The sequence below is a fragment of the Dermacentor andersoni genome, chromosome 10, assembly GCF_023375885.2.
Source record: "Dermacentor andersoni chromosome 10, qqDerAnde1_hic_scaffold, whole genome shotgun sequence".
NCBI classification, from domain to species: Eukaryota; Metazoa; Arthropoda; class Arachnida; order Ixodida; family Ixodidae; genus Dermacentor; species Dermacentor andersoni.
In genome coordinates this window covers 26,969,991-26,985,281 of record NC_092823.1, presented here as the reverse complement: position 1 = coordinate 26,985,281, position 15,291 = coordinate 26,969,991, and the positions used below count along the sequence as shown (strand labels likewise).

The following is a 15,291-nucleotide window of genomic DNA, read 5'->3' as shown; positions in this document are numbered from 1 at the left end:
TGTGGGGCTTGCTGAGGACGTGACCTAATACTTTGATGCAGCAGCTCGGAAATCGACACTTCTCAGTACTGAGCTGGAGTCCGCCCTTGGCTCGAAATGTGGGCACGTCGTTAAACGTTCCAGGTGCTGGCATAGACTGGACAAAAAGAGGACAATGTCGTACAGGTAACACAGAGAGGTCGTCCTGTTTAGGTCGTGCAGTACGGCATCAATTATTTGTTCAAATGTGGTTGGCGCATTGAGCACTCGAAGAGGTCTCACGTTGAATTCGAAAACTCACCAAGTGTTGCAAACGCCGTGTTCACTTTGTTAGACTCATGCGTCTGAATTTGCCAATAACCAGAGCGCAAGACGAATCTCGAAAGTATTCGGCACCTTGTAAGTTATCGAAAACATCGTCAATACGAGGCATAGGATAGACATCCTTCAACGTAATTTTGTTTATTGCTCTATATTCGACGAAAAAGCCTACCGAGCGGACCGTTTTTTTTAACTAGGATGACTGGAGAAGACCCAGGGCTTGCGGAATGCCGTATAACGTTCCACGTGATCATGTCGTTGACTTGGTCTTCGGGAGCCTTGCCCTCAGAAGCCGATACACGGTAAGGGTGGCGGCGAATTATGCGGGATCCGTCTGTCTCGATACGATGAGCAGCCAAGTGACCCATGCCACGCGAACAAACGTCAAAAGAAGTTTGGTGTTTCCTTAAGATGGCGAGCGAGGCATCAGTCTGTGTTGAGGAGAGATTTGCACTAAAGGTGGCCCTGAGAGCACTAGGTGAACCTAACGTGTGCGTACACTGTGTGGCGAACGAAGCAGGTGAAGCAGTGACGAGACACACTGGGGCGTTGTCAATGAGTATGGCCACAATGGACCCCTCCGTCAGCAGAAGTGCATCTGGTGTCGGGTTGTAGGCGCTTGTAGACAAGCGGCGATGGCGATTTTCCGAAAAATGCAGCGTTGATAAGGGGAAACGACTGCGTCGCCGTCTATATTCTCTCTTGGTGAAACGGTATGAATACGTGCATGGCCGTGTGGAAGGGCAAAATCTACCCGTGTGACAAGGTCGGGGGGCGAAGAATCAGGAGCAACTAAGAGCTCGTTGTCCGTAATATTTAGAAGGGGTTACCTGCAGGAAACGACACCAGACTCAGCAGATTAGAAATTTCAACCTCAGGGTACCGGATGAGCGCACGACGAAAGCACAGCAAGCTGGATATGATGGCGAATTCCGTGGAAGAGGACGTGAGTGGTACACCATCCAGCAGGATAAATCGGACTGCCATTAGCGCCACATACAATCGGGCCAAGGTACGGAGTTAGCGCTTTGCGGAGACGGAAACATAGATCGCGACGAATAACAAAGAGGGCGGCACCAGTGTCTCTAAGCGCGTCGACGGACACACCTTCTGTACAAACAGCGAGGAAATCTGCCGGAAGAGCAGGAGTAATTCTAGCAGTCTCCGAACAAGCGGTTTTTCCTCGAAAAACTGCAGCTTGTAGTTTCCCGAATGGCTGGCGAGAGAATTGGCGGCAAGACGGAGAGGCGTTAAGCACGGCGGATGGGTGACGGAAAACGACGACGGCGTGAGCGAGAAGACTGCGCCATTCCTTGGGACAGCGGAGGTGAGGGTGAGTGATGTGAGAAGGATGTATAGGGTGCCGGAATGTAGGCGTCGAATCTGGGATCATATCCTCGCTCATAGGCAGAAAAACCAGGTCGTTCATGTGAATTGGCGGATCTGGGGACACAATCTCTTTCATAGGCGGAATAACCACTGCGTTTAGCTCACTGGCGCCGGCGGTAGAAGCGGGATATGTGACCAGGAATGCTGCAGTAGAGGCATACTTCTAGTGGGCAGGTAGAACGCCACGAAGAGTAGCAGGATTGTGCATGGGCCGATGCTGTCACCGAGGTCAGGTGGTCGCAGACAACGTCAGAAGTCGCAGATGGTACTGGTACCGGAGAGTGCGCAACAATCTCTGCATAAGAAGGCGCACAAACAGGTGCAGAGGATGGGGTCCCTGGGAGGAGGAGGAGGAGGAGCGCGCAGAGATGCAATGGATTTGTTGGCGGAGCATGGCCATGGAGCTCCTCACTGAAAAGGTTGCGGATAAGCGCTTGCAATTCATCATGCTCTACAAGACGAACTTCCCAGGGGGCGCGTGGAAAACGAAAGGAGGAGAGCCTGCCTAGGTGTTGGGGCATGCCGTGAAAATATCAGGAACGGAGATGAGGCTTTGAACGACAACAGCTTTAAAGGTAACGGAGCTGATGGCCTTCTGGATATGGCGGATATGGTACCCGTCTCACTTGCCATTCTGACAACAACGGTAAAGGGCCAGTAGGTCGTCAATGTAGGAGGTGTAAGATTCACCGGCTCCCTGAATGCGGGTAGCGAGCTTTGCCAATTATCTGACGCAGCTGCTCAGTAAATGTTGCTAAATCAGGAAAGTCGCGTTCGTAGTTGAAGAACCACGTCTTAGCGACCTCGCTAAGGTAGAAAGCAACATTGCGGAACTTGTGAGCCTCATCCCAATGATTGGAAGCGCTCGCCATGTCCTAATGGTCGAGCCAGTCTTTCACGTCTTCGCCCTGAAGACCGCAAAAAAGCTGAGGGTCAAGGTGCTGCGCATTGACGGACCAAGTAGACCCAGCTCTTTGAGTCGGGATGGGTGCAAAAGTGGAAGCGTCCGTCAGTGCGATGAGTGTTGATGGCGAGCACAAGCTGCGACCAGAGCGGAGTTCCAGGAGTGACTGGTGGAGCACAAGGACGTAGGAATCAACGCATGCCTCCCCACTTCTCAGGCGACGCCTGGTATTGCAACCCAACCGCGTGAGCCAGTCAGTCAGTACCAACCAGACATAACGATGATGATGATTATAAGGATGAATTTGCATTGATGAAGACGACGATCAACTACAAAGTTTTGGCTCACTATATATATATATGCACATTTATTCGGCCACTTCAGATGTGCGGGTTAGTGGTTATGTTTGCTAGGTATGCTCATTGAGAAAGAAGAACTACCGAAATATATTCGGAGCCAATAATATTCGCCATCAAGGATACTCCTTTATTAGTGGGAGCAGCTTTCTGGAAGCCTTCGGCTACTGGCTCACACTAACGGTTGGTGCACAATTCTGTGATTCCTAATAATGAGGGATAAAACAATACATGTATTTCTTTGTTCTGTTTTATTGCAGCTACCATGTTTTTGACTGTTGACGAGAGACTCGGAGTGTTGGAACCTAACCTCGACGCCCATTCGACAGCAGCAAACATGTTCAACATTACCGAAGACTTGTTCTGCATACTGAATACGCTGACTACAAGTTTTCCTTATTACCTCTACTTTCCAACGCCCAAGTGGAGACGGTTCCGTCGCCGCGGGCACGAAGCCATTAAGTATCAGTTTTCGTGTACTTCTTGTGCTTATTATTTTCATTTGTAGCAAGAAGAAAGTTGTTCACTCGTAGTGGTATTCCTTCACTGTGCTGTGCAAAACAATCACGTCTCTCTTAGTACAAAGAAATGAATAGGGCAGCAAGAGAAATCTTAAGTGAGTGAATTATATATTCATGCTACTGTGAAGGTCCCATGGCATTGCAGAGGGGCGTGGCTGAAATATTACGAGAAAACAGGAATAACTTATAGAATAAGTCAATATGGCAAGAAAGGCTCCTAAGTAAACAACATTAGCTGTGATTAGCCACAAAGTACAAATGATACGATGTGTAATTGGTAAGCATTCGTAAGACAAAATTTCGCGTAGTTACAATGCGTTACATTTAACTAAAGAAGTAGCTATGATTAACAGTTTTGATGTCTTCAGGGGGGTGGTTCAATCTTAGGATGTACGAGCTAAAACAGATGGGTAAAATCTAGGACTGTGACTTATGTACTCAGTATGAAGGTTCCAGGTTATATCTGCAGTTATATGAACTCAAAAATATTTGTACAAGTTAACTTGTTCTAGAAGAATTTCATTCAGATAGTAAGTAGGAAGGGCACTGGTGTTCCTGTGCACGCGCATAAGATTGGATTTATTAATTTAGATTCCATTAGCCAAATATTACACCAATCAATCACATAGTTCGTCAGACTCAAGAGCCTTAATGTCGTCATTAGTAATAATTTCACTATATATCACGCAATCGTCAACAATCAAGTGAATGTTAGACGTCAGGGACGAAGGTAGGTCATTAATATAAATCAGGAAAAGTAGCGCCTTACTATCATCCCTGAGGCACACCACAGTGAACCTCAGTCAATGATAAATCATAATTATTCGAGTGGAAAATTAATAACCTACGTAAGAAAACACTCCATTCAATTCAGCAGGTAACTGTCAAGGTTTAAAAGACTCAGCTTCAATAGCAGCAGTTTACGGCAAACCTTGTCGAACATTTTGCTAGTCTAAAGATATAGTCAGCACAAGAAGCACGATCTGAAATACAGTGAAATCTATGGGTACATAGTTTTAAAACAGAATGTTTTGCGCAAACCATGTTGAGCTGAGGTGAAAAATGAGTTTGAATCAGGAAAACTACGAAGATTTGTAAATATTACTTATTCAAGAATTTCGCAGCAGGTGCTTGTAAGTGAAAGCGCGTGGTAGTTCACGGGTGAGCTTTTGTACCATACTTGTGCAACGGAACCACCTTCCCTATTTTCCAAAAGACAGACTAAAAGTGTTTAATAATTGTTGGGAAATATTAGAAAATATTACGTAACTGAATGCGTTAGTGCTTTTTAAATTTGCTATTAATACTATCCTAAACGAGAGCTGAGTGTGAGGGCAGATTATTAATGAGCTCAGCTACACCAGAGGAATGAAGAGTTATGGGCTGCATGATAAGATTGTTGTAGCGCCCTGTGTGTGGTAGATGAATGCTCAATGAAACGGAAAAATTATTTCCAACTGATTAATTACGCACAGTTGCGCAAGCATCACTTGGAATGATGTCATCAAACCCACCTTTCAAGGTGATAGAGCTATCAAATGACGCGCCAAAACATTCGCACATGTATTAAGCATCTTTTTTCAAAATCTTTATTCAGCATTCTTCCGCGTAAAAAAAAAAGAGGAATGCTGGGACAAGAGAAAAAAAGCTGCTACAAGCAGCTTGACGAGGCCCTTGCCCCTGTTTGACTGGCAGCGCGAAGGTTTTACACTCATTGTAAATACATATTGTTTACATATATGTGTTGCATCTCACAGAAAAAAGCAAGACAAATGTATTCGCGTACAATAGCATCCCACGTACAGGCCAACATGTCTGAAAACATACATGAAAAGGAATGTATGACAAATGTATTCGCGTACAATAGCATCCCACGTACAGGCCATCATGTCTGAAAACAGATACAGGAAAACGAAGGAAACAAAAACGCATTTCTGGTCCAATTTAGACCATTTTCATTCAGGTCGTACAGACAATAAAAGAATCATACAAAGGTAATACGAAAACAAGTAACCTGCAATATAATAGAAAACGTTTACATAAATTTTTTTCCCTTCGCCTTTTCCCTTTCTTTTTCTTTTTTCTTTTCTTTATTAAAGTTGAAGACCGTCGTTTGCCATTAAAAATTCTTTCCATTGTTTTCTAGTGATGGTCCTCGGGTCTATATGCCTCTTTTCAAGGCTATTTAGCACGAATGGTACACGATATTGTAACCTGTTAAAACCATTATTGGTTCGGGAAAATGGCAAATCCCATATTTCTCTTTGCCTTACGCTGTACGGCAGCTGCAAAGAATTTTGAGGCAGCTCATTCGAAGAAAATGCTCATGTGTGTGTTTTAAGCTGCTCTTGTATTTTAAGAGCAGGTTAAATATGTATGCATGCCTGACAGAAAGGACATTAAGTGACTGAAACAAATCCCGCGTATGGGAATCGTATGGGGCATTTGCGATTTGGCGAATAACTCTTTTCTGTATTACAAGTAATTTGTCAATGTTTGTTCGAGATGTTGTCCCCCAAACAAGGTTACAGTAGTTTATATGCGGGAGGAATAAGGCATTATATAGAAGAAGCTTGAGTTTCGGTGGAATCACCTGTCGCAATCTGCAAATCATTCCACATGCCCTCGCCAACTCTTTAGCTACAAGGTCAACATGAGCGTCCCAAGTTAAATTTTCGTTAAAAACGACTGCTAGTGTTTTAACCTGTTTCGCAAGCTCGATTTTAGAATTGTCAAAACAGATATCCAAGCAACGATTTATTTGCTTTTGCACCGGCGCAAATAAAATACATTTGGTTTTCGCTGCGTTTATTTTTAAGGAATTTACTGTGCTCCATAGAAACAATCTATCAAGGGTAGTATTTGCTAAGCTTGCGAGTTCCTTAATATCCTTGGACTGAAAGAAAATGCTGGTATCATCTGCATAGATAACAAAATATGGTTGATCACTAATGCTTATTAAATCATTAACATAAAGATCGAATAAGATCGGTCCCAGTATACTGCCCTGCGGAACCCCAGCCTTCACAGGAAGCAAAGATGAATATTCGCCTGAAATAGCGATGCACTGTTTTCTTTGTTCGAGATATGATTTTAGTAATTCTAAAGGTATTCCACGAAACCCATAATGTGCTAATTTGCATAATAAAGTGGTATGATTAATCCTGTCGAAAGCCTTCGAAAAATCTACAAATATGCCAAGGGTTAACTTCCTTTCTTCAAATCCATTAAGTATGTACTCTTTTTGCGACAATAGAGCCAGTTCGGTTGAGAGCTGCTTTTGAAAACCGTATTGCTGAGACGTTATAATCGAAAACCTATTACAAAACGTGGTCACTCTCTTACAAATACCGTTTTCCAGACCTTTCGAAATAACAGGTAATATTGCCACTGGTCGGTAATTGGATAAATCGTTTCTGTCTCCAGACTTATACAACACCGAAACCTTTGCGAGCTTCATTTTGTCTGGAAAAACACCGGTAGACAAACAAGTATTAAACAGATGCGTGAAAACTGGTACTAGGAGATCGAGTACAAACTTAATAGGTCCTATTTGAAGTCCATCTATATCACGCGCTTTACTGTTTTTTAGTGATGAGAATACTAAGAATATTTCCTCCGGAGATGCCGGCTCAAAAAAGCACTGTTCGTAATCTGCATGTCCAGGAAGCTCGTGGCTGTGTCATCATGGACGCTATCAACCAGATTTATGAAATATTCATTAAACTTGTTCGCCAAATTTTGCCGTTTAAATGCTTCATTATTAATTATTATTTCAAGTCCTTCATTTTGGCGGCTTCCCCTTTCTAATAGTTTGTTCATTTCGCGCCAGATTTCATTACCACGAGCGCCCGGTTTCCCCAAGAGGTTTTCAACATAGCTGTTTTTAGCATTCCGTAAAAACTTTGTCACAAGGTTTCTGTGTTTTTTTATAAACAAGAAAGTCTGCACGATTTTTTGTTTGCAGAAATAGGGAATACAACGCATATTTTTTTCTTATCATATTGAGACATTCATCTGTGAGCCAGGGCTTACGTATCTTCCTGCATTTCTTTACAATTTTGAATCTAAAGCAGGTTCTGTAGGCTTCAGTTAGGATAGAAATGAGAATGTTGTAGGCTTTGTTAGCGTCTACACATCCAAAGACAGGGTTCCAAATTATTTTTTGAATTTCTTCCCTAAAGTTGTTTAATGTTCTCGGATTAATCTCTTGAACAATGAATGACTCAGAATGATTCACACTTTTTTTCATAATTTCACCGTGTTTACAAAACATATAAATAGGTAAGTGGTCACTCACGGCTGCTGAGACAACACCCGATTGTATCCTGTCTTCAATGCTGTTAGTTACGAATAAATCCAGAAGACTTTCAGAAGAGTGGCTGATGCGTGTTGGCTCATTTATAACGTTTTTGCAACCAAATGAATCCAACATTACCTGCAATTCTCGTGACTGATTTGTATTTTGCAATAGGTTAATGTTACAGTCACCCCCAATTGTAATGTGCAGACTATTTAATGACACAAAACTGAGCACGCTCTCTAGAAAAAGAAGAAATGCGTCCAGTTTACCATTCGGTGGGCGGTACAGCACAACAAATACAGATTTCCGATACTGTAAGGATAAGGCTTCATAATCTGGCGTTTCTATCGAGAATTCGGCGAGTATGCTGCATGGCATGTGCTCGGATACAAGTTGCAATACACCCCCACCACGGCGATGTGATCGATTTAGAAAAAAAGTTCGAAAACCAGGCAGGCAAAGTACTTCCCCTTCAGATTCGTACCACGTTTCTGTGAACATGATGACGTCAAATTTGAAACTGAACTCAGCAAGAAACATCATTAGTTCGTCATGTTTGTGCCTAGCTGATTGCGTATTGCAATGCAAGAATGAGATATAGGCACCGCCACATGGGCAGACAACGTCACGTGGCACAACCATCAGAACAAAAAGTACGGGAATGAACGCGCCAATAGATAGCAAAGAACTACATCATCTTTTCCAAGTCGGCTTCACATGTTACACGTAGCATACGGGAACTTTCCGTCTTACGAACAAAAATTTTGCCTCCCCTTACCCATGCATAGCGCCATTTCATTTCCTTTTTCTTCGCCACAGTCATTCCAAGTAGCTTCTTTAGTTGAGGGGCCAGGTGCTCATTAAGAAACACGGGTTGCTCGGTGGCAAATCCTAGCTCAGTTGTAGTGAACCTCGTCTTTCGTGCTTTTTCAACAACTGCGTCCCGTTTCGACCGCCGGTTAAAGACCACAACAATGTTCTGGTTCGACCCATCTGTTCCATCCGTCCCACTGTTCCGCGCAGGAACACGATGGCAAACCTCAATGTCCTGCTCATTTATAGGCTCGCCCAGCGCTTCACCTACTTTTCCAAGCACGTTCACGAGGTTCTCGTTATTTGCAACTGGAATTCCCTTCACTTCGATGTTTTTGTTTCTTGAGTACTGATCCTGAGCTGTTATCCTGAGGGAATTATCACGGACCTGAGCTTTCAATTTGTCCACCTCCTGAGCCAAAAGATCATTGGACACCTTTAAAGCTGCATTCTCCTCCTTGACGCTAGCACATTTTGCTTTCATCTCTTCATACTGTTTGTTTATGAATTCCAAGGATTGTTTTAGTTCTCTTAAATCTTTCCGGAATTCGCGTTTTAGGTCTGCTATCTCGGTTCCCATTGGGACAGGTTACGATTCAAACACAGGCGTACGAAAATTTGACAGTCGGGCAGCAAAAATTTTACTGTAAGGCAGCAGAGGCAGCACGTACAAAAATTAGCAGAAGTAATGAGAGTTCAGACCTGTAAAATGCAAGTTGACGAAAATCACACTCTGCTCCGTGCGCTGCCCTGGTTTCAGCGATGATCGTGGCGTCCTTTTAAGCCAGGCAAAGCGAGTGTGTCACGTGTCCACAAAAACCAGTCAATTCACCGGCGCATGAGGACGACGCCGCTGTATCTTGATGTAGCTGTACCGCAGGCACTTGGTCAGTAGTCGAGCGTTTCGCCTGTAAAATGCAAGTTGACGAAAATCACACTCTGCTCCGTGCGCTGCCCCGCTGCCAAGTGGTTTCAGCGATGATCGTGGCGTCCTTTTAAGCCAGGCAAAGCGAGTGTGTCACGTGTCCACAAAAACCAGTCAATTCACCGGCGCATGAGGACGACGCCGCTGTATCTTGATGCAGCTGTACCGCAGGCACTTGGTCAGTAGTCGAGCGTTTCGCCTGTAAAATGCAAGTTGACGAAAATCACACTCTGCTCCGTGCGCTGCCCCGCTGCCAAGTCAAGCGATGTATGCGATAAATAATTGTCTTAAGATTGTTAGTGCAGTTAAGTGCATTTGATTAGCAGCGTTATAGTTTTCCCAACGTGTTTTACTCGCAGATCATATAGCTAAGCGAAAAAAGTTTTATTTTTCTGTTATATAGGCGCTTTATATAAGACTTTTGCGCATTAGACATGACGACGCGATTAGGAATGTACTTTTCAGTTATTATGCATACGAGGTCAACAAATATATCCCGATTTGACTGGACCTAACAGTTATCGAAATCAACAAAAAAGTTGTAATAAATGACGATAGTCCATTGTTCATGGCTTTATAGTTGGCTTTCTTGTAATGGTGTATACCTTTGTTAACTTTTGTCCGTTTGTGATAGCAGTTATTTATACGAAATGTTAGTAAGACATGCTCACTGATGTCAGGTAAGTATGTTATACAGGAAGCCAGTTCAGCACAATGCGTTGGCGGGCTAGTTGGTGCGAATCCATTATTACTTTGTTTAGCGCAAACCAACGGACACAAGAAAGACGACAGGACAAAGCGCCTTGTCCTGTCGTCTTTGTGGTGTCCGTTGTTTTGCGCTAAACAAAGTAATTATTGACAGGAAGCTAGATTCGCACGATTAGTTAGAACTAAAACAAGCGTATTTGCGGTGTTGGTGGATGTTCTGGTACGCTCAGGCACATTTTAGGAAAATGAAAACAGGGAAGGCAAGTCCCACAAATCTTTAGCCTGAGCACTAAAAAGCTTTATGGTGAGTGGATGTCTATTTTGCATTAGATTAGGAAGATTAAAATCGCCGAGTTAACGTGACGGTGTTGTGGCAAAATGCAAAAAAAATAGATTAATAGCAACGTATAACTCTTCAGTGAACACGCAGGGGACAAGGGTGAGCAGTAGCAAATGCCGAGCATTATCTTTGTGTGAGTGAGAGTTAGGTGATCCCACATGGTTTCGAGTTCAGTGCTACTATTTGTATCAAATGATCTAATGTTAAAATTAAATTATGGGGTTTTACGTGCCAAAACCACTTTCTGATTATTAGGCACGCTGTAATGGAGGACTCCGGAAATTTCGACCACCTGGGGATCTTTAACGTGCACCTAAATTTAAGTACACGGGTGTTTTCGCATTTCGCCCCCATAAAAATGCGGCCGCCATGGCCGGGATTCGATCCCGCGACCTCGTGCTCAGCAGCCCAACACCATAGCTATCAAATGATGAAACATCGTTAGCAATTGCGAGAAGAATGCCTCCTCCTCCTCGACGTGCAGATCGGTCTCAGTGGTAGATAGCGAAATTGCCGGTGCCACAGACAGTATCATAATCGCGAACATGCGCAGGAGCAAAAGTTTTCGTCAAGACAATAATTTTGGCATCGCACATGTTGATTGCCGAATATAAAGAATAACATGATTCACAAAACTTTTGATCTTTCTAAAAAGAATAGGCAACTAAAATGAAGCTGTTTCTGACGTTCGGCCACTACACCTTACGGGTCCTTATTGTGACACACGTAGTGGAACAATATGATTATGTAATGTGTTAGATGCGTTCTGCACTCCTTCATGGACGCTATCGGTAGACGCGTCATAAATACAGCATTAATTGTTCACAATTTGTTGTAGTGGAGTGTAAAGTTGACGGAACCGGGGTGACTGGTACCGAACGGTATTGGCTTTTTGTGACAAACGTGGGTAGGTACCGAGAAGTCTTTAGTAATCGTAATGTTATTTTATTTGAACTGATTGCAGTGCGCGAACACTTTCCTCTGTGTTTTGCAATGTGAAAATTTTGCAAGAATGAGGAGACACTTATTAGGTTCGAATGAGCCGAGGCTATGTGCACGATGGAGTGCGTCACCGGCAAATGAATCACAGAATGATTTATTTGCTGATATTAACTTAGTATCGGCTTCTTGCCATAATTCTTTGGTGTCGGGGATACCGCGAAATGTCACGTTATCATGGCGCGATCTGTCTTCAAAGTCAACCAGGCATAAGTCAAGTGCTTCGGAACGATAAGTGGTACTGTTACCTTGACATGCACGTCTGAGATGTCTTTTGTTATGTGGTCGACGGTTTTAAATTTATCTTCGAGCGCATCTAAACAATTCTGCAAACCAGCGATTTTTTTCAAACTATTCTGACCATTTTCGATTGCCTTTATGTGAGCAGCAAATTTTGATTGTGTTTTGGAAATTTGAAGCGATGGAGTTTAGAGATCCTTAGGTAGATAGAACAAAACATTTATTTGCTCTGAAGAATCATCAACAAGCTATTCGATGTCACGCAGAGAATCGGAGCATTTGTTAGGTTTGCTCACTCACCCGGGCTGCTCGAAGTAGAACCTGACTTCCCCCCCATTTCCTACATTCCCCGCGGAGCCTTACGCACGACAAAAGATGGTGCGCTTCGTCCTGTTTCCCTCCGTTGCGTGCGCGAGAATAAACTGTGATCGCCAGCTCACCCTCGCTTGCTTTCACTCGCAGATACAGCATACGGGGCGTGGCGACCATACTATAACTCTTGAACATTACACGGAACCTCACGGCCACGCCAGAAATACCCCTGGAGATCAATTGCTATGGCAATAAAAATATTGACTCCACTTACGAAAGCTGCTGTATAGACCCATCTTGCATAAAAATGATTTGAAAAATCGATGTTGGGCGGACGTAAAGAATGAACGCGATTCGATGAATGTAAAACTTCTGACCGCAGCTTTTAGCCCTGTAAACCATTTGAAACGTATTTGGCAAAATAAAGAATTTGAATTTGAATCAAGCGAATGAAGGCCACGTGTGGATATAGTTTGCAAGAAGTGCTCGTTAAAGTGTAATTATTCGGAGGAATGCGGCATGATTTGAAGAGCGGAATCAACTTCCTAGGTTTTCATTGAGACCTGAATACAATGCAATTATCACACTATGGTCGAGTGAGCACGGGGCCTGAAAGAACGATCGTAATTACCGTGAAGTCTGCCCAATGTTTTCAGAATCTTGCCCGTGATCACACGTATTGCTTATTGCAATTGATGGCTGCGCGTCCTCAGTAGCGACAGTAAGAACGAGAGCTTGTAGTGTAGTGCTGCCTACTTGACAGGTATGTCTATGAAGATATACATGCGACCGCCAAGTATTTGCTTACCGATGGACACCTCTGATCATATCTACGTCGCAAATTTCTCGAGTTATTTACGTTACCTTATTTTTGTCTAGCACCCCAGAATTAGGTGGCTATCGCGCATCCAGCGCCGGGGATATGTGACATTTACTGAACTTTCTACTAAGGTATTAGCACAGCACTGAAATCGTGAGCGCAGAAGCCCAATACAAAGTAGTGAATACTGTTTTGCAGGTTGCTGTTACCACTTGTTAGGACAGCAGCGGAAAGGGCTGAACATATGGGGGAGGAGGAACGCACCACACTCGCTGCCTCTCTACGACGCGAAGGAAAGCAAAGCTTGAAAGAAATCTTCACATTCGTTTTTGACTTCATTATGGCGGGTTCTGAAACGGTGAGATTTTGCAAGGACTTTGCGTAAAAATTTTTTCAACACCTTATAGGCTTTATATAGCTTTGGAGAGGTGCTCCCAGCCGTTCGTTGCCTATAACATGCTATATAAAGAAACGCAAAATGCAGAAGTCGTACTTAGCCTTCCTCTCCGTCAACATTGCAATTTGTGATTATCGTATCTATTCAAATAATTTTAAAGTATTGTAACTTCATTACATTTGAGACGTTTTACGCTTTCAAAAATTACTAAATCTAACATATCTATAATATGACGCGTACTTATAAGAATAATATACAGCAGATGCCAGTATTTTATTCTGTTGCGTCATGCTACAACGTTTCCAGTCGCCAGCTGCCGTAGGCAATACAGAGTCATCATTTATAAGTTCTGCGGAATTAAAAAAAAGCCAGCTATTGCAGGCAACATAATTTTTATCCTAGAACTGAATTATTCAAAGAGGTGGACACTACTAGTACGGGGAACGGAAACACATACTTAACCACCGGAAATTAACTAATTATCTTCTAAATACTTACTCTTGAGTTGTAGCTGGTGAGTTTTTCAGACGTATGGGGCTCTTGCATTGCCCAGGGGGCGCTGCGAAAAAGGTGCTAAAAAGCACCCTCAGTCCTAAAATGGGTCGTACCAAGCTCGGTCGTCTGCTTCGGAAAGCGCTTTTACAATATAGACCCGCCACTTTCGGTTGTGTTGTATCACGGCCTGCAGCGAATATCGAACGCCGAAGATTTTTTCAGGAGTGGCACCCTGCGTAAAGGCAAGAAATTATGCAGTGCCGAATACGTGTATGTCGTTCAAGAATTAAGCGGCGAAGTTTTAGCGCGGTGTCAATCGCAAGTGAAGCGAGTCGCGTACGAAGTGGAACTTCAGGTAAGGTTTGCACGCTGCTAGATTCAGGCGCACAAACACGAGGAAATGCTTCCTATAAATGAATCCACAGCAGCGATAAGCAGACATCATGTGTACGGAACTGCTGGAGCACACGACGGTACGCGCCGCGACGGCAGCGGTCTTTCGACATGCCGCGAAACGCCGGGTCTCCTGCAATCTTTGTTGACTGCATGCCGCTAAACAAGTAGTTATGCCTGCGTTGTAGTAGCGGCCATCTGTCCCTTTTAGTAACTGGTAATAAGTGGTGCAATCCATATGAGCTCGCACGTAGGTGCAAATCGCGCGGCAGCGCGAGCTCGTGCGCTGCTCGCTTGATGTAGCTTTTAATGACAACGCTCGAAAATCGATCTGCTGTAATCAATACTATCTTGCTGCGCTGCCTCAACATGCTGGCTTGAGGTCAAGTATGAGCACATTTAACTCTCTAACCTGTGCTGCTCGTAGTGGGGTAGTGAATTGTCACCGAATCAGCCCGGCCATCTGTGGTCATTTGCACACACCTGGGCACTTCACAACTTCGCACCGGTCGAATTGTTAATTGTTGCTGTGGCCGGGTTTCGAATCGTGAATCACCAGCCATGCCTGCTGCTATGTCCGTCTGCCGTCGGGACTGTAGGTGCAAAAGACCAAATTTTAGAACGCAGATCTATAATCAAGCAAGCTTCAAGACAGGTGAAGCAGTCAGCATGGCGCGAAGTTTCGCTTACCCAGCGCGACGAACTGCAGTTATACAGCGCGCCCGGCGCTCCGCTTCGTGAGGCCTTGAAGGGAAACGATAGAATCGGATGTTGGGATTCAAGCCTTCTTGTTCATGGCAGCCCACGACACAGCAGTATCGACGGTGATGCTTTTTCGATGCTGAGCTAGGTCCCCCCGGATCGGCGTCGCCGATTCCTTCTGCTTCCAGCATTACGTCCCACGGCACACGGAGAGTCCGTTTTCGTTAAACTATAGGCTGCGACCAGCTCGCAGCGTGGTCGGCGTGGTCTGTGAGAAGTGACGAGCCTTTTCGCACTCGCAACAGGGTAGAAAAAAGTGCGAATCGACGCAAAACTCGGCCTAGAAACGTGCTTCGCCACAGCCAGGGCTCAGT

The 15,291-nt window shown here is 44.1% G+C and overlaps 1 protein-coding gene across 1 annotated transcript in view; it reads left to right on the top strand.

Moving 5' to 3' along the window:
- LOC126519085 (probable cytochrome P450 12a4, mitochondrial) overlaps positions 1–15,291 on the top strand; it is a 54,300-nt gene that overhangs the window by 21,639 nt on the left and 17,370 nt on the right. Inside the window, exons 2-3 of the mRNA XM_055065283.2 lie at positions 3,210–3,411; positions 13,129–13,288. Of these exons, the coding sequence (XP_054921258.1) occupies positions 3,210–3,411; positions 13,129–13,288 (362 nt within the window). The remainder of the gene's footprint in view (positions 1–3,209; positions 3,412–13,128; positions 13,289–15,291) is intronic.